Source organism: Notolepis coatsorum, assembly GCF_963971535.1.
Source record: "Notolepis coatsorum genome assembly, chromosome: 13".
Taxonomy (NCBI): domain Eukaryota; kingdom Metazoa; phylum Chordata; class Actinopteri; order Aulopiformes; family Paralepididae; genus Notolepis; species Notolepis coatsorum.
In genome coordinates this window covers 54,817,552-54,840,819 of record NC_140177.1, presented here as the reverse complement: position 1 = coordinate 54,840,819, position 23,268 = coordinate 54,817,552, and the positions used below count along the sequence as shown (strand labels likewise).

The 23,268-nt window shown below is 40.4% G+C and overlaps 1 protein-coding gene across 1 annotated transcript in view; it reads right to left on the bottom strand.

Moving 5' to 3' along the window:
- The window catches only part of ripk1l (receptor (TNFRSF)-interacting serine-threonine kinase 1, like), a 29,872-nt gene extending 19,547 nt beyond the window's left edge, over positions 1 to 10,325 (bottom strand). Inside the window, exons 1-6 of the mRNA XM_084327899.1 lie at positions 10,275 to 10,325; positions 9,891 to 10,075; positions 6,182 to 6,338; positions 1,353 to 1,490; positions 1,012 to 1,234; positions 245 to 394 (exon numbers count right to left, since the gene is read on the bottom strand). Of these exons, the coding sequence (XP_084184025.1) occupies positions 245 to 394; positions 1,012 to 1,234; positions 1,353 to 1,490; positions 6,182 to 6,338; positions 9,891 to 10,048 (826 nt within the window). The 5' untranslated portion in view covers positions 10,049 to 10,075; positions 10,275 to 10,325. The remainder of the gene's footprint in view (positions 1 to 244; positions 395 to 1,011; positions 1,235 to 1,352; positions 1,491 to 6,181; positions 6,339 to 9,890; positions 10,076 to 10,274) is intronic.
- Between the last annotated feature and the right edge of the window lie 12,943 nt (positions 10,326 to 23,268).

The following is a 23,268-nucleotide window of genomic DNA, read 5'->3' as shown; positions in this document are numbered from 1 at the left end:
GAAATGGAGAATCGGAACCGGAATCGTTAAAATCCAAACGATGCCCAACCCTAGTCGATTACCGGTCGACTATCGGCAAATTTCGGCCAATCAAAGTCGACTATACAAATCCTTAGACAGGGACAGCCCTACAACATACTATATCCTTTCAAATGCTCTCACACGCTCTCACACACACACACACACACACACACACACACACACGCACGCACGTACACACGCACAGACACAGACACACACACACCGTCAAATGTTGGTCGTTGTTGTGGATCTTGGTGCCAGCACCTCTTCATTAGATCAATTATCTCTACAGGCGTGTTCTCTGGGATGAGGTTGTCTGCAGGACGGTCACCATTACGGACACATTGGCAAATATGGTCGTCACTCCTGGCATCTGGACATACAAAAGCGTTTATTAATAATAATAATAATAATAATAATAATAATAATAATAACTTTATTTGTATAGCACCTTTCATACAGGGGATTGTAGTTGAAAGTGCTTTACATCAGTAAAAAATAAGACATAAAATCAGTGTAAAACAAGCAGCAAGAGCAAAGCATAAAGTGGGATAAAATGCAGATATATTAATCAAATCATATCAGAACCTCATGTTCCAATAGGCTTCTTTAATTTCTGTAATCTGTTACAAAACATGATAAAGGTCATAGTATGCACCCAGCGGATAGTGGGGCGTAAAGATAAAAGTAAAAATAAGTAAAATAGCAAGGGTAAAATGAGCAGACATATAAAATCACAGTTTTTCACTTTAGGATCTAATGTTTATTGTAGTTATCTGCAAGAGATTAATCTCTTAGTCTTTTTGGTGGCAGTGACAATTATGACCCATAATTGGGTCATAATTCAACCCCTTACCGGCATACAGTCTTGTGTGTGTGAGATCCGAGCCGATCTCAAATACCGCTCCTTCCTTCCCTGATCCTCCAATCACAGCTGTTGCTTTCCTTGTCGTTTCACTCCCCCCCCCCCCCCCTCCGCCATCCACTCACGCTCATAGGGCTCTCGGCACGCGAGGATGACCCAAACCACGATGGCGAAGCTGTAGACGTCAGACTTCTCTGTGGAGTGGGTGTTGATGCTCTCCAGGTGCTCGGGAGCCATGTAGCTCAGCGTTCCCGCTCCTCGCATGCCGGCAGAGCCCCTCCTCCTCCGGGACTCCTCCTTGGTGAGTTTGCTCCACGTCTGACAGGTGGCCAGGCAGAGGTCGGCAATCTGGCACATGCACAGATCACGCATATATTTACATACATAAGACAAGGCACACACTGTACCATGTGGTACTGATATTAACAAAGGGGGTGGGAGCAAAGGAGCTTATGGTATGAGATACCTTGATGTGAAAATCCTTGTCCACCAATATGTTTTCTGGTTTTAAGTCCTTGTGCATGACATTGTTCTCCGTGAGGTACACCATCCCTTCCAGAATCTCCAGGATGATCCTGCCTTTAATGGATATCGCCACTGGAACCTGGGAAATGGTGAAACTTTTGCTTACGGTAGATATACAGTAGACATATACAAAAATAAAAAAAGGTTCTTCTTATGGACGCTAAGGAAGACAACAAGTATGTTTTTCATCTTTCTTCCATTTCACTTAATTTACACTGGCACACCTACTAAGCTAAGCTAAGCTAACGGTGCGGGTGTTCCCTAAGCCTAATGCATCCACAGAGAAGAAAATGGTATGCATCTGCTTGTCTAACTCCAGGGTAGATGGCAAATAAGCTAAAAGGTTGGCATGTTCCTTTAAGTAGTTTACACATACAAGGAATTTGATTTGGTCGTTTGGTGTGACATTAACAGACAATTAACCTGTTAAGCCCTAGCCCTATTTACTCGTCGTTATTCTGCTCTTTACAATACAACTACTCGGTTCGATTGGAGTCTCAAATTAATGTGTTAAAAAAAGAGATTAACTGCATTTTAAGACAACAATCAATTTCAAATACGTAGCACAAGACAACATTATTACTTTCATGGTTCTAAACCAAGTCACCTACTAGCTATGAAGATACGATCCAACGCAAAATTTGCAGATATCCCTACTATTAAGGACCAACAAGGACTTGTTACAGACCACAAACAAATTTACGAGACTTTCAGAGAGTTTTACTCCAACTTGTACAAATCAGAAATGGTTTTCGATCAAAATAAACTGGATACATTTCTTAATCAAATTAACCTACCTAAACTCTCAGTGGAAGACGCTAAACAGTTAGATACACCTATTACACTAGAGGAACTTAGGGAGGCTATATCTGAAATTGGTAAGGCTCCTGGATGGGATGGTATCCCACCAGAACTGTACCTCTCATGTTGGGATGTAATTGGATCCCTATTACTTGATATGATTTTATACTCAATCAAAGAGGGGAACTTCCCCAGGGACGTCAATATGGCACTCATATCTGTCCTCCTTAAAAAGGACAAAGAACCCACCGTGGTTAGTTATAGACCCTTAAGTCTCCTCGGAACCGATCTCAAGCTGTATGCTACGGTACTAGCCATCAGACTTCAAAAGCATATGACATCTTTAGTTCATCCTGATCAGACTGGCTTCATAAAAGGCTGCCTGATCACGGATAATATAAGACGGTTACTACATGTGTTAGACGCCAGCAAGGATGCCATTCCACCTACGGCTGTATTATCCTTGGATGCGATGAAAGCTTTTGATAGGTTGGAATGGTCTTATTTATGGGCAGTATTCGGAAGGATGGGGTTAGGAAACGGATTCATTAATATGATAAAAGTATTATACAAAGACCCATCGGCCATGATTATAACAGGTCAATTCACCTCCTCACTCTTTCCTGTGTCGCACTCGTCCAGACAGGGTTGCCCTCTTAGTCCCGGGCTATTTGCTCTACATTTACATTTACATTTAGTAATTTAGCTGACGCTTTTATCCAAAGCGACTTACATGTTCTGTACGACAAGCCATCAGGAAGGGCACAACTCTATCAGCTGAGCAACAATGTTCATCAAAGTGTTGAGTGCTACAGTGTAGGTTAGTTTATTAGGACAAGTGCATGAGAGTAAGGTTAGTTAGTTTTTTTTTTTTTTTTTTTTTAATTCAGATAATGGTTGAAGAAGTGCGTCTTTAGTCGACGGCGAAAGATTGGACGTGTTTCGGCTGTCCTAACTGGGGTGGGTAGTTCATTCCACCATTGTGGGGCAAGGACTGAGAATAGGCGACTTCTCTTCTTCTCTTAGAGCCTTTAGCACAGTATATAAGACAATCCCAATCCATAGAGCCAATCTCAATTAAGGGCACACAGCATCATATTAGTTTATATGCGGACGACATAATATTGTTCATGCAAAACCCTACCACCTCACTGCCTCATCTTCTCAAGCTGATTGATGATTTTGGCAATCTATCAGGATTTAGGATAAACTGGCCAAAGTCGGCCTTCCTCCCACTTAATGTCTCTGCGAAGGCTACAATCCTTCCAGGAAATATACCAATGGTAGAACACTTTAGATGTCTTGGAGTTGAAATATTCCCTACTATATGCCAAACGGTGAAGTATAATTATACAAGACTCCAAGATAGGATCACAAATTACTTTGACAGGTGGTCAAAACTTAAAAACTCAGTACAGGTATCAATAGTTAAGATGGATGTTTTACCTAGAATCAACTTATTTAGTTCAATGTTACCGTTACACCCCCCCCCCCCCCTCATATAAATTTATTTGGAACAACAAACCTCCATGAATAAAAAAAATCCACCGCACAGAGAAACAAAGCCGACCGAGGTTTAGCATTTCTAGACTTCTACCACTATTTTAAAGCGTTCTCTTTAAGACCACTGATCACCTGGTTTGATTCTCAAGCATCTGTATCCTGGAGAACATTAGAAGAAAACATAGTGGCACCACATAGACTGCAGGATATAGTATACACCAAATTATCAATTAAGCAATGCGACTTGAAATGTGTCCCTCTTATTACACATGTGATTCGATCGGATATGGCGTGACACTCAGAAAAAATTTACTAACCAACATAAATGGCATAGCCATTCTCCCCTATTCAATAACAATGCACTCCTTATTGCACAACGACCTATCAGATATCCCAAATGGGAAAAGCAGGGCATACATACATTGGGAGATATCTTCAACGAACAGGGTTTCTGTAGCTATCATGAAATTCATAACAAATTTAACCTCACCAGCTCCACTTATTATTTCTATATACAGTTATTAGCTACTTTGAAGGCTCATGGAGTCCCATTAAAGATACCACTTGAGCACCAGATATCACAAATTCTTCTATGAAAGGGAGACATCGAGAGGCTTCGTATCAGACTTTTATCATCACTTACTTACGTCTTCGTATGGAATCCTTCCCCTAGACTCAGTCTGGAGGAGGGATATACCAGACTTGGAAGTAGATTTTGATTGGCAAGAAGTCTGGGCAAACGTTCGACTAGTGTCACGCAACCCGGATCATCAACAGATTAATCTTAATTATATTCATAGGACTTACCTGACTCCTATAAGATTGAACCGAATGGGGCTTAAACAAGACTCTCTATGCTCCTTGTGTCTAAGGGGTGATATCGGTACATTTATACATATGTATTGGGAATGCCCCCCTGTTAAGATATTCTGGGAAGAAGTAACCACGCAATTATCAGAATTTTTATTTCTGACCATACCTGTACTGCCTTCTGTATTGTTGTTGAATGATGTTTCTCAGTTAGCAGCCTCTATACAGATAAAGAGACTTTTGTCCGGTCTTACGGCTGCTAAAAAGCTGATAGCATCACGCTGGATTCAACCGGATAAAATGTGCCGGAAGGTATGGGTTCTTACCTATCTCGATGTGATTTATCTAGAGATATCTACAGCAAGAATTTTAGGTGTCAATGAAGCCAGCATTGCAATCTGGTTAGAAGTGGTGGAGAGAATAAAGGTTAGCATATGAATTGTAATCCCTGGTTAGAAACGAAATAATGGATGGATTATCCAAGGGGGGTCCTGAGGGGGGGGGGGGGGGGAGAAGAGCGAGCAAGAGCATATGTATGTATTGTATTGTATTGCAAGTATTATCTATATATCTCGTAAACTACATTTATATTGATTCAAATACTGGAATGAATAGTCCTGTTATTTATTGTGGATATTTACTGTTAATGCTTGTGTGTCTAGTTTTATGTCATGTCAAAAAAATTATAAAAAAGAAAAATTTCACAAAAAAAAGCCCTAGCCCTATTTTCTGAAAATCCGCCTAAAATACATACCTAATGGGGATTGCTCACCTTCTACAAGGCCATTTGCATGTTCTTGATATCTAGGGACATCTATGGATCTCATGGAATGTATTTCCAGTGTCAGAAATATTGTGTCTGTTACTAGGCTTGAGTAAATTGTGATGAAACAAAGGCGAATATAAATTATGATTTTTTAATAACACCATGCTAAAAATGACCAGACATGAAAAATGAGCTTGTTCACCACCTTTTTGAGATCACGTGTACAAAAAATCTAAGCAAATGAATAAAGGGAAGATGATTAAACAGAATGTTTTGTAGATACAGTACTGAATTCTGCCATCCGGACAGATGCAATTTGAAATATTATTATATAATATTAACTCATTCTGCGCCATCGCTTAATGCGTGAGAGGGCGCTAGAACGCCACCGCTTTAATCAATGGGGGGACTGCGAGATTTGCGAGTGCTTAAAATATATCTTAAATTATAGCTATGGGTCTAATACACCCGTCGATTATCAGTGAGTTGCTTCCAGTCAACATGTTCCCTTTAGTGGAATCCACTTATCACGTTGTAATTCTTTGCCCGATTATCGAATCTTCCTGAAATCAACGCTAGATCATCATTATTATCCTTCCTCGTGCAAGAATGAAAAGAGCCCTGGACCGCGGACTCTTGGCTACATTTGAAAAATAAACGCAACATTATGTCATACAGTCTGGAGAGATTGATTTATGACGTGATGTCATTTTGGGTCCGGTACCGGACCCGTCGGGCTTAAGAGGTTGGTAGAATAAAATAAAATGGAATATAAACTAAATGAAAATAGTAGTACAATAGAATAGAATAGAATTATAACATAAAATAGGCCAGGGCTGTACAATTGTGCACAATGTGGTTGAGTATATACACTAATTAAGATGGCTCACCTGCTTTAGCATGGCCAGCAGGTTGCCTTTGGGGATGAGTTCCATGACCAGTGAATAGTCTCCATTCTCCAGGATCACCCCCAGCAGCTTGACCACCCGCTCGTGGTTCAGTTGGGTCATGAGACTCCCCTCCTCCAGCAGCGACCTCCTACTGCCCCTGGTGAGATAAAGGGATGCATTGTCTGGAAATATGTTCTACCTTTGAATGTAGGTTTTGAGATGACTGATGTTTTCAAAATTCCTAGCATCCGATTATCCTAGAGGTCACAATAGGTTAATTTATACAGTGAGCTCAAGTTAAAAAATTAAAATATGAAATGGCTACTATGGGGACTAGCATCATCACACATGAATACAAGTGGGCCCATTGGCTCCACAAGTCTCATCTTTATATTCATACCCAATGTATGCAATTCCAAGACTGTTTAAGGACCACAGTATGCAGAAATAAGCAAATACGCGATTTTTAAAGGGTAACTAAACCTCACAAATAGATTTATTAGACTGCCACCTAAAGGTTAAATGCATGATATTGCTACCTTGGTGGCAAGTGATGTAGGTACCTGTGTATTAACCCTATACTGGATTTAATATACCTACTTGTCTGCTCGCCCAGTACAGTCTTGCTTTCTTGTCATACACCCGAGGAATATCTTTTAGACGTTGGATTACAACAATCTGACAACGCTATCGGATTCTCCGGCTCTGGTTAACTTTTACCGGTACGCCATAGAAAGCATCCTCACCAACTGCATTACAGTCTGGTATGGCAACTGCACTGCAGAAGGTGGTGAAAACCGCCCAATGCATCACAGGTACATCACTCCCTGCAATTGAGTCTTATTCATCACAAACTATGTCTGAGGAAGACATTGTCAAGGACACCTCTCCTCCCAATCATGCACTGTTTACCCTCCTCCCCTCTGAAAGGCGCTACAGGAACTCCATTGCCTACACCCTAGACTTTGTTACCGATACAATACGAACTTTGAACTATGTTGCCTATACTCAATTTATACCTGCCTAGTACTGCTTTCACTGTCTACAACTGCCCTACATTGTAATCATAATAATCCTAACTACCTACCTGAACTATAATCTACCCATATAACTCTGTATGACAGCATGTTCAATAGTGTTGTATATAATCGTATACACATTTATATATTTATATTTACTGCATATATCTGTCTGAATATACCTGCATATAATCCTTCTATATACCTACTTATACACCTGCATATAACCCATTTATCTCTGTATGATAGCATGTACAATAATGCTGAATATACCATATATATGTAACGGTAGTCATATCGTCACCTTAAACTTTGATGCCCCGAGGGAGTTTCAAACCTGTGGTCTGCCGCACCACGGGGCGACAGCACAGACCGCTATACCAAGAAGTGAACTCACTGCTTTGCAACATGTCTATGTGTCTTTTAAGGGTGAGAGTGACTGCGCTTCGCGGTACCATCCGTTACACTCACCCTCCTTAAACTCACTCCACTCCACCCAAGGCACCCGGGTCATTCGGCACCAATGTAACGGTAGTGACATCGTCACTTTAAACGTCGATGCCCCGAGGGAGTTTCGAACCCGTGGTCTCCCACAACGCAGGTCGACAGCACAGACCACTATACCAAGAAGTGAATTCACTGCTTTGCAACATGTCTTTTAAGGGTGAGAGTGAGTTTAACCCATAGTACCGCTACTCACCCCAGTCACTTCACAAAATCTGAAGTTCATCGTGACTGCGCTTCGTGGTACCATCCGTTACATATATATACTGTATATAATATATATTTACTCTTACTGTATATTTATGCACATCGGTCTGTACATACCTGCATATGATTCTATTTACATATCTGTAGATACTATATATATATCTGTAAATATCCCTTATACTCTTACTAGTAGTCACGCTGCTGGCCAGTATGACTACTACCATAATGTTTTATACCTGTATCACTGTACTGTACATATTAATACTGCAACTCTGTACATACATCTGATTAGCACTATTACTCAGTAGTAGCAGTATTACTACTAATTTATATAACCAGTATAACCTGTACATTACTATTGTACTTTATCGTTACATTTGCCCATGGATGCCAAACTTCTCTTCGTTGTACTTTACTTGGCAGTATAATGACAAGACATTTTAATCGAATCGAATGTACCCATTATTAGGGACAGGATGGATTGAAACTAGAGCAGAACATCTGTTTTTTTCTATCTCTGTGTGACATCATGATCTGACACAGACTCCTTGCCAGCAACGTAAAGCTGTGTTTATCGAGGGTTGAAACACAGACGTATAAACAAACTGAGATTGTAGGGCCTAGGCCTACATTGATTGATTGATAACTTTATTAACAGATTGCAGAATGGGTACAGTACAGCTCAATACATACAATTGTTAAGGGGATGCAGACCAGAGAAAGACTTTAGTCTTGTTTACATCAGGGTCCATTTTCAATTCATCATAACATATATGACACACACGACATACAGACAGTACTGCTACATCTATACATTTATGACATACCAGATTTGCAAATACAGTACTGTTTGTGATACAAAAAGAGTCCAGAAAAGAGAGTATACATTTGACGTAGAAACTGTACATTGGAGGAGGTTGGGTAGGTGGGGTGGGGTTGGGTGGGGGGGGACTGTACATTGGAGGTGGTTGGGTGGGTGGGGTGTTGGTGGGGTGTTGGGTAGGGGGTGGTCACTGTACATTGGAATATTGACAAAGCCATACTTGGTCATTTACTGTACATTGGAGGGGGTTGGGTTAGGACATTTGCAGGGGCCAGTTTCGAATTGCAGTCTCCCGTAGGTGCTCTTTGAGAGTGGTTTTGAAAGTGGATAGTGATTCACATTCCTTTACAGCTGTGGGTAGGGTGTTCCACATTGATGTGGCATAATTGCGAAACGTGTTTAGTCCCTAGTTTAAGCCGAATCTGGGTTTAACATGATTTGTGGAGCTCCATCTAGTTTGTTTTGAGATGTTTGTAATTTTGTTTTTAGTGCCTTTGAGGTGCTTTGGTACATGAGGTGCAAGCATAGTCGTAGTACCCTTGAATGAGTGCTCCTGCCAGAGTCTTCAGGGTATTCTTGTTTACCAGAGAGGAGATCCGGTACAAGAATCGAGTTCGTTGGTTGACTTTTTTTATTACATTGGATGCCATTTTGTCACATCTGCATTTGACAGATTATTAGAGGAAGTGTTGGTAGCTGAGTTAGCATAATGCTCAAATTGGGCAACACACGTTTGCATTACAATGCAAAAATAGTAAAAACAAAGTGATTTTACAGTTCGTACCTTCTGTTAAAAAATCAATCAAGTACTGTACTGGCACTCCATAGCCATAAGCATTCTACTCAAAGAGCAGCACCAGCAATCAGAGGGGAATAGCGTTACTCAAAGAGCAGTGACCAGCAATCAGAGGGGAATAGCGTTACTCAAAGAGCAGTGACCAGCAATCGGAGGGGAATAGCGTTACTCAAAGAGCAGTGACCAGCAGGCAGAGGGGAATAGCGTTACTCAAAGAGCAGTGACCAGCAGGCAGAGGGGAATAGCGTTACTCAAAGAGCAGTGACCAGCAATCAGAGGGGAATAGCCTTACTCAAAGAGCAGTGGCAACCAATCAGGGGGAATCCCCGAAGTCCACCGCATTGAAAAGGCAAGACTCACTCATTGCGTAGAGACCCTGTATACACTTTCTTCAACACCACCTGGCCGAGGGTTTTATGGTAGCACAGGTACACGTCACCTGAACCGCCATAGTCCAGAGGTTCCTTTTTGATCAGGTCACTGGGACTCATATGGAAGGATCCTGACGACGCGGCCATCCCTCCTCCAGTGTCCCCCCTGAAGAGCTAAACAACACAGGCTACATTGTAACAAATCGGCCAACAGTCCAAACAAAAGTACACCAGGATTATGGTACATGTAACAAGCAAGCTGCTAAAATGAGTCGAAGTAGCAACGTGTGTGGCAGAACGTAGTAGTAGTCCTGAAGTTATCCATAAAAATGTTTTTAATGTTAAAGAAAGAAATCGAAAGAAAAAACATTACCGAAATCTGAAAACACCACTCTCGAGGACTCTAGCTACATTTCCGGGTTTGAGTTCTCTCGCGCGTGCTTACGAAACCAAGCCGCATTTCTCGGAGACGCTCTCTGATTGGCCACCGACGCGTTTGCCCAATTCTCGAAGTCAACTTCCTGTCTGTTATTGCTACGCAACTGCAGCGTGGGGGGAAACCAATAGTACCCAGCTGCAGCTCCGGAGACCAGCGCTTACAAGCCCCGCACATCCGGAGCTGCAGCTGGAAGCATCTCGCATGAGCCGAGACAAGCTCCTCTAGCCAGGAGTCGAAACTCCGTTAACTCCAGAGAGAGAGGCTGAACGCAATTTATACGCATGGAAGTATTGATTACGCCATAACGAATCATTAAAAAAATATACCGTTAACTGGAATATGTTGTGTGTGCCTTTACACATGTTGGATAGGATTATGTAATTGGTTTGTATAGCGTCGCGTATAACGTTATTTCGCGTGACTTCACGGTTTATTCACATTTCACAACACAGGCAGCGGTCAACTTGTTTACACTCCCCACTTACTGTACAATGTAACATTTAGATTAACCCAGTTGTCTATCTGTATGTCATATGTTACGATGAATTGAAAATGGGGGACCCTGATGTAAACAAGACGAAAGTCTTTCTCTGGGGTCTGCATTCCCTTAACAATTGTATGTATTGAGCTGTACTGTGTACTGTATACCCATTCTGCAATCTGTTAATAAAGTTTTCAATCAATTCAATCAATCAATAACTAGACAGTTACAATATAACATTTAGATTAATTAACCCAGTTAATGCCTTAAGAGAGAGAGGCTGGTGGTCAAGTCAAGAGTTATTTGTCACAAGTTGTTTATTAGCCTAGACATTTTCAATTCATCATCTTGTTTACATCAGGGTCCCCCATGTTCAATTCATGATAACATATATGACATACAGGTAGACAGATGGACAGTACTGCTACATTTAGACATTTATGACATACCAGATTTTGAACTTGTGGTAGGCCTAGACATTTTCAATTCATCGTCTTGTTTACATCAGGGTCCCCCATGTTCAATTCATGATAACATATATGACATACAGGTAGACAGATGGACAGTACTGCTACATCTAGACATTTATGACATACCAGATTTTGAACTTGTGGTAGGCCTAGACATTTTCAATTCATCGTCTTGTTTACATCAGGGTCCCCCATGTTCAATTCATGATAACATATATGACATATATGTATGGGCCACTCTCCAGGTGACCTGCATCGACCTTGCCCACACCAGGATCTCCTCCTCAGACTGGTGAGTCATTCGCACAGTGGCCTCAAAAGAGGTATGGTCAACGCAGGTCCAGGATGGGTTCACCGCACGTCTGTACGTGCAGACATGATATGTGTAACCCTTCGGTAAAAGTCCTTCAACACACAAGCAACAAGATGTTATTTTTTTGAAAGCCAGTAAATACTGACAAAAAAAAGCATAGACACTTAGAAGAAGCAATGTATAGTCCCCCCCACCCACCCAACCTCCTCCAATGTACAGTTTCTACGTCAAATGTATAGCCTTTCTTTTCTGGACTCTTTTTGTATCACAAACAGTACTGTATTTGTAAATCTGGTATGTCATAAATGTCTAGATGTAGCAGTACTGTCTATCTGTCTACCTGTATGTCATATATGTTATCATGAATTGAACATGGGGGACCCTGATGTAAACAAGACGATGAATTGAAAATGTCTAGGCCTACCACAAGTTCAAAATCTGGTATATCATAAATGTCTAGATGTAGCAGTACTGTCCATCTGTCTACCTGTATGTCATATATGTTATCATGAATTGAACATGGGGGACCCTGATGTAAACAAGACGATGAATTGTGAAATGTGAATAAACCGTGAAGTCACGCGAAATAACGTTATACGCGACGCTATACAAACCAATTACATAATCCTATCCAACATGTGTAAAGGCACACACAACATATTCCAGTTAACGGTATATATCTTTTAATGATTCGTTATGGCGTAATCAATACTTCCATGCGTATAAATTGCGTTCAGCCTCTCTCTCTGGAGTTAACGGAGTTTCGACTCCTGGCTAGAGGAGCCTGTCTCGGCTCATGCGGGGGGCCAATCAGAGAGGGGCTTCGCTCAACCAATCAGAGAGGGGTCTGCAGAAATGGGAGGGGTCTGCAAAAATGGAGTTCAACCAATCAGAGAGGGGTCTGCAGAAATGCGGCTACGAATTGTAGAGACGCGTACCAGGCGGGGCAGTTTCGAGATGCTTCCAGCTGCAGCTCCGGAGACCAGCGCTTACAAGCCCCGCACATACAAGCCCGCACATAGCAACCCCTCGCTTCCATTGGCTGATTTTGGTCACGTGATTTGGGTCCCACCCAATGGCTGAAGTTCTGCAGACGCCTCTCTGATTGGTTGGGCTCCATTTCTGCAGCCCCCTCTTTGATTGGTTGAGCGAAGCCCCTCTCTGATTGGTTTAGCTCGCCATGCGGTAAAATGCGGATGTTAATGTTATCATCTCAAGAAGATACAAATAAATATACTACCAGATTCGCGTTTATAACGTTATTTCGCGTGACTTCGCGGTTTATTCATAACGTTATGCACATTTCACAACACAGCCAGCTGTCAGAAACTGTACATTGTAACGTTATATGTTTATTCACGTAACGTTATTTCACGTGACGCGTTCAACTTGTTTACACTCCCCACTTACTGAAACTGTACCATGACGCACTCCCCACTTAACCCAGTTAATGCCTTAACTAGACAGTTAACAATATAACATTTAGATTAATTAACCCAGTTAATGCCTTAACTAGACAGTTAACAATATAACATTTAGATTAACACAGTTAATGCCTAACTAGACAGTTAACAATATAACATTTAGATAGAGAGGCTGGTGGTCAAGTCAAGAGTTTTATTTGTCACAAGTTGTTTATTTGCATACACGTTTATGGGACAGTTTTCTACACCTGACTGAACGGTCTGGGGACAAATGATTAAGGTGGGGTTACAATGATATCAAGGATGAATATGAAAAAGGGGATCTGATCTGATGGTACTTGTACTTTATAATGTGTTATATATGTATGTACATGGATTTTATGTCCGGATGGTATATCTATGGAATGGTCACTGTCTCTATCACACTCTCATATGTGCATGTTTAGCCGCATACAAGTATCTAGGATACACATATTCGTATGTGTACATAATAGGTTTACACACACTCATATGCACAAGGCTAAGTTATACATGTCAGGGGCACACATACATGCACATACTCACTTATAGGAAATAGGCATACACACACCTACATATACACATAGTTGAGGTATAGGCTCTCACTGACACATATGGGGGATATACATGTACATAGGAGACACACACATACGTAGCTGAGACGCACATATATATGCACACCTGAGATATACACTCACATAGGGGGCGGAGGCACACATGGATACGAGACACACACAAGAGATAGGAGTACAGTCGCATACCTGGAAGATGCACACACACACACATGTGAGGCATGTACACATGCTTACGTACACAGCCCTCACCCAACCCACCCAACCCCACCCCACCAACCTCCTCCAATGTACAGTTTCTACGCCAAATGTATATACACTCCTTTTCTGGACACTTTTGTATCACAAACAGTACTGTATTTGCAAATCTGATATGTCATAAATGTATAGATGTAGCAGTACTGTCTATCTGTATGTCATGTATGTCATATATGTTATGATGAATTGAAAATGGGGGACCCTGATGTAAACAAGATGAAAGTCTTTCTCTGGTCTGCATCCCCTTAACAATTGTATGTATTGAGATGTACTGTACTGTACCCATTCTGCAATCTGTTAATAAACTTTTCAATCAATCAATCAATTCAATCAATCAATCAATACACGTACCCACATACATATGTTGGAGACACACATGCATGCATGCTATCATGCACACCTACATGTGTCTGGGACGCTTTCTCTCACATGCAATATGGAGAAGGGTGGCATCCCGATAGAGGATGCAGCACATACCTGCTCGCAGGTAGATCGGTCTACATGCAAAGTATATATATCAGGGATGTATACGCACAATGTATAGTATAGTATTTTTCTTTTTTTCGTAAGTCTTTTTTATTTTCCATGTCAGTTGTACCCATTCTGCAATCTGTTAATAAACTTTTCAATCAATCAATCAATCAATTCAATCAATCAATCAATCAATACACGTACCCACATACATATGTTGGAGACACACATGCATGCATGCTATCATGCACACCTACATGTGTCTGGGACGCTTACCGAACACTGTGACCTCATTTTCTTCTTCTAAATTCATGCTATATTATGTTATTATGTTATTTGATACTATCTTGTCTAGCACAGTCTCTGGAGCGTAACAGTAAGAAGCATTTTGTATGAAAGTATTCTGTACTTCTGTATGACAACTATTAAAGAACTTGAACTTGAACTTGAGTTGTTAATGTATTTGTATGAGTCCTTTACATGTTTTGTATGTTCTTACAAAAAAGAAAAAGGCAAATCTTGGAAGTTGCATATGGTGATGTGGAAAGAGATGTTTTGAATATTGGAGAGATTTGTGCAAAAAATATCAAAAAAAAAAAAAAAAATTAAATGCGGGTGGTCGTGCCCGCAAAGATGTGCATAATACAATAGTAATAACATATAATAGAATCCAATAGAACGACATTGTGCAATAAAACAAGTAAACAGAGTAGGGCATATCGGTATATGTACATAAGTTATTTACAGAGCATGGTAGGACATGCTAGGTCCTGTGGTAGTGCAATATTAGCTACGGATGAGGCACTGGGTCTTTATGTACATGCTATATTGGTGGTCAATGTCACTTCGGATTGCTACGACACATCTCTACTGCTTGTGACAGGCTGTGGTGCGTTCCAGACTTTACTCCTGTTGGGAAACTATAGCGATGGTCTGTGCTCACCACACTTTTCTTCGGCCTCCCCGCAGCGAGCCGTCGTCGACCCCCGAGCTTCATTTTACGACGGGCAACAGAGGTGGGTTGAGCCGCTATACTTGGCCCAGCACGGTTAGCGACTCGCCTGAGTGCGTGTGCACGTTTTGATGCATGGCTGATACCAGAGCGGCCGAAGGTGTGTAGCGCTGACAGCAGCTTGGAGGGATTCCCCTTCAGCTGATTGAAGGTCTTTATCATGGCTTTATCATCACCACCCTCTGTAGAGCCTCTTGCTCTGCCTTTGTGCAGCTGGAGAACCACACAGACTTCACACAGACTGTCTGTACAATACTGCTGTAGGCCTATAATACTTATGTAAATAAGTAAGGCAATTGAAATATATCTGCAGTACAGCTCAATACACACAATTGTTAAGGGGATGCAGACCAGAGAAAGACTTCCGTCTTGTTTACATCAGGGTCCCCCATTTTCAATTCATCATAAATGTACAGTTCCCTCCCCCTTGTATATATTTACTGTATGTCACAAATGTAACAGTACTGCATGGTCTGCATCCCCTTAACAATTGTGTGTATTGAGCTGTACTGCATTCTGCAATCTGTTAATAAAGTTTTCAATCAATCAATCAATCAATCAATCAATCAATCAATCAATCAATCAATCGGTCACTGTACCCATTCTGCAATCTGTTAATAAAGTTTTCAATCAATCAATCAATCAATCAATCAATCAATCAATCGGTCAGGTCACGTGTACCCATTCTACAATCTGTTAATAAAGTTTTCAATCAATCAATCAGGGCCTGTGGTCACGTGTACCCATTCGGCAATCTGTTAATAAAGTTTTCAATCAATCAATCAATCTGTTAATAAAGTTTTCAATCAATCAATCAATGAATCAATCAATCAATGAATCAATCAATCAATCAATCCCGCAGTGCAACGTGACCCAAATCATACGGCAATCTGTTAATAAAGTTTTCAATCAATCAATCAATCAATCCCGCAGTGCAACGTGACCCAAAATCACGTGACCAAAATCAGCCAATGGAAGCGAGGGGTTGCTATGTGCGGGCTTGTATGTGCGGGGCTTGTAAGCGCTGGTCTCCGGAGCTGCAGCTGGGTACTATTGGAGAATGCGGGGGGGCAATCAGAGAGGGGCTTCGCTCAACCAATCAGAGAGGGGTCTGCAGAAATGGGAGGGGTCTGCAAAAATAGAGTTCAACCAATCAGAGAGGGGTCTGCAGAAATGCGGCTACGAATTGTAGAGACGCGCCTGGTACATTGTGTACACTATTTAGTGGAGAAACGGATAGTTAAAGCGGCAAATTAAAGACAATCAAGCAGACTTTTCTTCAGTCCTTCACAATGCCAAAGAGCTGCTGTGTTACGCGTTATACTAATGACAAAAACAGAAATCCAAATCGGAAGTTTTATACCATCACAGAGGAAAAAGTGGCTGGTGGCTAACGTTCGGCTAACTCGCTCTGATGTTGTGGTCGTGGTAATCAGGGGGAGTTTCTTTGACTCATATCTCGCCTTTAGAATCACCAGAAAGGCTTTCGAAATAGTGAAATGCCATGTTGGCCTCAATATTTTCAAAACAAATCGTATGAAAATGTTATGAAATGAACAAGAATGTGATAAAACATGTAATAAAAACGGAGCTCAATGCATGGATTTGATGGTAGAAATCCGTATGGTCCCCCTATACCAAGATGGCGGCGGTCTCGTGACATCAGTGTGTCTTCGAGAATCCGTGACGAGCTGTGTCTTTGCCCATTTCCACGCCAAACAGCCTGCAAACTACCTGGCGTTCTATCGCCACGCTCTAGTCGACAAACTCTAACCTAACCAACATCGAAGAGTGCCTAAGCTTAACCAGTGTAGAAACAGGCGTCGGCCAATCAGAGAGCGTCTCAGAGAAATGCGGCTTGGTTTCGTAATCACGCTTCTCTCACTGTGAAGTGAAGTGAAAGCAAGTCCTGAAAGTCAATTGCAGATCAAGGCGGATAGTCGATAGAGCAAATACCAGGCAAGAGTAAAATACTTTATTTGCCATTTGCTCAGGCATTTGAATTATTATGCGGATATCAAGTAGTACAAACATGATAAAAGACATAGTAAAAAATAAATTACTCATCAGTAATAAATAGTAGATTGATTGATTGAACATTTTATTAACAGATTGCAGAATGGGTACAATACAGTACAGCTCAATACATACAATTGTTAAGGATGCAGACCAGAGAAAGACTTTCGTCTTGTTTACATCAGGGTCCCCCATTTTCAATTCATCGTAACATATATGACATACATGACATACAGATAGACAGTACTGCTACATCTATACATTTATGACATACCAGATTTGCAAATACAGTACTGTTTGTGATACAAAAAGAGTCCAGAAAAAAGAGTATATACATTTGACGTAGAAACTGTACATTGGATTGGGGGGGTGGGGGGGGACTGTACATTGGAGGTGGTTGGGTGGGGGGGGGGGGGGGGTAGGAGTGGGGGGGGGGGGGAGGTTGGGTAGGAGGGGTGGGGGACACTGTACAACTGTACAAACAAAACTGTACATTGGAATATTGACAAGACCATACTTGGTAATTTACTGTACATTGAAGGGGGTTGTGTTCGGACATTTACAGGGGTCAGTTTCGAGTTGCAGTCTCCCTTAGGTGTTTTTTGAGAGTGTTTTTGAAAGTGGGTAGTGATTTACATTCCTTTACAGCTTTGGGTATAGGGTGTTCCACATTGATGTGGCATAATTGCGAAACGTGTTTAGTCCCTAGTTTAAGCCGAATCTGGGTTTAACATGATTTGTGGAGCTCCATCTGGTGTTGTGATCGTGGTATTCACTGACCTTTGGGAAGTATTTTGACATGTACATGGGTACCTTAGTCGTGTAGTGTATCTTGTAGACCAGGCCCATTGCAAGTTGCTGTACTCTGTCGTCTACTCTAAGCCATCCTAGGTTGTCAAAGTGGGCAGGGGTGAGGTGGGTTCTAGGGGTAAGGTCAAGCAGTAGTCTGACCAGTTTGTTTTGTGATGTTTGTAATTTTGTTTTTAGCGCCTTTGAGGTGCTTTGGTACCATGAGGTGCAAGCATAGTCGTAGTACCCTTGAATGAGTGCTCCTGCCAGAGTCTTCAGGGTATTCTTGTTTACCAGAGAGGAGATCCGGTACGAGAATCTAGTTTGTTGGTTGACTTTTTTTATTACATTGGATGCCATTTTGTCACATACTGATGTTATTGATTTATTACTGATACTATATATATATATATATATATATATATATATATATATATATATATATATATATATATATATATATATATATATATATATATATATATATATATATATATATATATGGGCGTTTATTTGATTTTGGGCACTTTTGGGAAAATCTATTTATCAAAAATAAAATTGCATAAAACCTTAAATGATCAATTAAGCTTTATAGTCATTTTGTCAGGAATCATAATATGAACATTGTTGTAAACATCACTTTATGGAATTTAATACATTTAACACTTTTCCTAGAATGTCAGAGAACATTGTCATTACCATCACGTTACCAAATAACTCTTTAAAATGTAAAAACAAAAAGTTAAAAATGTGTGCTTTTAAGGCATTTATGTAACATTATACCTTACTTCTGATGTATTAGTGGTTTGAAATATTTTACTTGAATTGAAACATGCTTTTGATCTTTAGATATGCAGCCTTTTAAATATATTGCTAGATCCTGTCAAGAAAGATACAATTACTACAACAACAGGTCCATGACTCTTGTTTTTCATACATAAAATGTTAAGGGAGGGCTTGTAATATAGGAAAACATGTAGGAAAATGTCAGATTTAAACTATTTGTTACAAATTTGTTAAGAAATATGTCATGTGTTGGTAATGAGGTACTGTTGTGGTAATGACGAAATGTGATGGGAATGACATTTAGATAGATTTATTGAATTCATTCATGGATACAGTAACACAACATCAGATTCAGAATCATAGGTATTATCAACAACTGTTACAACAGGATAGGAACATCTAAGAAACCATCTAAAAAAAACACTGACAACCTTTATGGTTTCAAACAACATACTTTAACAGTAAGAGGTTTGTTCTTTTAACATGCCTACATCTTCTTCTCCATGAAGGAGCATACTTGTTTCCAGACAGAGGCATTGAGCATCATATGTCTTTTAGTAATCGGTTGGGGCTCTGGGACAAGGCCCAGCACATTTTCCATTCTATACCATATTAGGGGAGAACGGGGGACGTTGTCACACTTTTTACTCTAGTGTGAATTGCTCATAATCATCTTTCAATAGTCATTCCTACATTAAATTGAAGCTTAAGATATTGGCTTGAAATGTGTATCCCTCTCATTTTCCAACGTATTGTAACAAAGAGTTAATCACCTATCAAAGACACTGACACATTGTGACAACCAACCCCATCATGGGGATGGTTGTCACACACTATGGGGTTGGTTGTCACCATGTGTTTTAAAACTTTTAATGGGAAAATCTTAAAAAGAAGACAAGATTTAGATTTCAGATAATGATTGAAGAAGTGCGTCTTTAGTCGACGGCGAAAGATTGGATGGGTTTCGGCTGTCCTAACTGGGGTGGGTAGTTCATTCCACCATTGTGGGGCAAGGACTGAGAATAAACAAGAAGGCAGAACTAAATTTGAAAGTTTAATTGCATTGACAAGTTGACAAATACATAACTTAATGCATCTTAATGAACATAAACAGGAAACACATCTTTAGGCCATCCTATATAACAAAATAAGAACACAATAAATCGGCCTAACAATAATAGCCTACACAACATGTCTAGTAAAGTACCTGCACAGCAGGATGTCTGACAACACCACATTAGAATAGTATACACAAATATACTAGTATAATATAATAGTATACCCAAAAAACCCAAATATTGGTTATCGAATATCGATAATATAACAACCAAATATCAGTTATTCGATAGTTGCCCTTTATCTGGCCCTATTTAAAAGTTTAACTGAGATCGGAATAAAGGAGTTTTTAAACCTATTTAGTCTAGAGCGTGGAACTCTAAACCTCCTCCCATAGGGCAGTAGCTCATACTCTGCATGTAAGACATGGGAGGGGTCCGAGACTATTCTATTGGCTTGCCTTGAGTAGCCTGTTAAAAAATAGACTGCAGGGATGGGTGACCTTTCACCCCTATGATCTTCCATGCAGTCTGCATCAGACGGACCAGTTTGGACTTTAATTGTACAGACAGGTTACCAAACCAAGCTGTAATACCGTATCTGATGAAAGTCTCTAATACAGATTGGTAGAAAAGTAACACACATTTTTTATCTACACCATGAACTCTAAGGCGACGTAGAAAGTGCAGTCGTTGTTGTAGTCTGCTACACAGGCTATCTACATGGGTGTTCCAGGTTAGTGTGTTATCGACAAAAATCACAAGATATTTATATGAAGAGACCGGCGAGATGGACTGTGTGTGGATGACCACAGGCCTGTGGTCCCCAACACCTCTGGGGTCAAACACCATCTCCTCAGTCTTAACTGATTGAAAATGTTATTAACAGATTGCAGAATGGGTACAATACAGTAAGGCTCAATACACACAATTGTTAAGGGGATGCAGACCAGAGAAATACTTTCGTCTTGTTTACACCAGGTCCCCCATTTTCTATTTATAATGAATTGTAAGTAGGGTGCAACTAGCACCGTGCAATCCATTCTTTGTGGATCTAGCCCTTAATGTTGCTAGTCTTTAGCACTTTGTGATGGAGCAGTTTGTCAGCCATCAGTTGAGTGTTTGCATGTGTTTTACACAAGCATGTGTCCCTATCACGGTTGGCCTCACTATCCAAAATGGGCAGGTTTTCCATAACTTACTATAGGAAATCTTGAGCTGTGGATGTTCATTCTTGAATTTCCGCCAAAGACTGTACGTTTCATTCAGAAAGCGCTTTTGCATTTTCACTTTCTTCCGCGTCAATGTGTCTCTCTTCCCTGTTGTTGCCCGTGAGTTATCATCACGTTCCAGAAACTCTTTGACTTTTGTCCTGGTAGAGAGAGGCAATGCATTTGCATGTTTCTTCTGAAGTCCAGTTCCTCTTCTGTATTTCCGCATCATCTTTGCAGAGAATCCAAGTTCCTTTTGAGCCAGATACACCAACTTGTACTTTTTCAGAATTCCCCCCCTTAGAATCTTTGAAATTACTTGCTTCTCTTTAGTGTTGGTGTCTCGCAGCTCTGACACTAGAGTATTGTGGAACAATATAGTGTCTTCCTGAGATCACATTTCTTTGACTTCATTTGATTTTGATTGTGGCGATTGTTGTGGTTTGAGCTTATTTGACAGTCTTTCATATCGTTTTTTATATTTCTCCATATTTCGTTTTGCTCTCTCCAACATCAGGTTGGCTTCACACAGATCTCTGTAGACTTTACTTCTGTTTCTGTTCACCTTTTTTCGTCCTCTTTGTTGTGGGGTTTCTTGTGGTGTAGGCTGATTGGGACTTTCACATCTGGCAATAGGGACAGGGACAGCATTGTGTTGCTCAGGTTGTTGTGTTGGTGACACTGGTGGCCTATTCACTGTTAGGTAGTCATCCATATTTCATATTTGCTTATCGTTTGTTCTTTTGTTTCTTTGATTGATTCGCCATTGATGCCTTTTATATCTTTGTGTGCATTTGGGCAGCTGAGATATGCATTGCAGCTTACCCGTCTCTTTTCTCTTTTTATACCGCTCTTTTTCTTTTTGAAAGTATCTTTGATATTGTTCTGGATCATCTTTAAGTCTGTCTCTGTATGATTTTGACCTTTGGCCTGTTGATTTAGGTGCCATGGTAAAGACAACAAATACAAAAACCAATAAATAAATAAATAACAATAAATATCAGTTATAAATGAGACACAACATATATTTACATATACATATACATACAAGTAATGTTATCCAAAAAAAAAAGCTATAAACAGATATCTTTGTCATTACCACCACACGTTGTCATTACCACCACACGTCATTGTGTGGTGGTAATGACAGTGATGGTAATGACATTTTCTTACTTTTAAGCTAACAGCTAGCATAACATCAAACTTGCTTATATTCAATTCTTAGCTAGCTAGCAATGTACTCAATGTACCTACAAATATGAAGAAGTTTGACTAAGATTCAAAAGCATTATCAAATTATAGTGTGTTTGGTAATGACACACAATAAACATATTCTGTAGTATGAGTAAGTAAATGTGAAAATATCTTACATTCCTGGTGATCAAAATGTCAGTCTTCCACTCTGACAGCCATGTGCTCCACTGTCACTACAGGTTGTAATGGGTACCAAAGCAAGGGGCGTAGCCAACACTTCATTGTATTGCAAATAGTTCAATGTGATGGTAATGACACAGATATTAAGGGACAAACCTATTTTGATATATTTTTTTTCACATATTGTACTTAAGTTAAATATTTGGCAGATAATCATTGATTCAAATGTAGTTATAGTAATATATACCTAAAAGTATTGTTTTTTAATAGTTTTTTCTAGAGAAATACAAGACCAAACGTTAAAACTCTGGATTGGGACAAGGTGAAAATGGTAAAATTCCAACATTAAACAACAAAAAATAAGATAAAAAATGTATGTTTTTTTAGGGCGGCTAGGTGGCGTAGTGGTCTAAGGCACTCGCCACCAGTGTGGAGACGCTAGGATTCGCGTGTTCGAATCCAGCTCTCCACATTGTTTTTCAGTTTGGCTGGTCGTCCGCAGTAATACACATTGGCCGTATTACGGGGAGGGAAAAACTGAAGGGTGGGGATCGAACGTTGTGAACAAGCGACTCCTACAAGTCGGTTGGTGCGCCTGCGCAGTAGAATCAGGAAGTGTCGGGGGCAGCGTGAGCCTCCCACGCGTTACTCCTCGACACTGAGAGGTCGAGCTGCGCA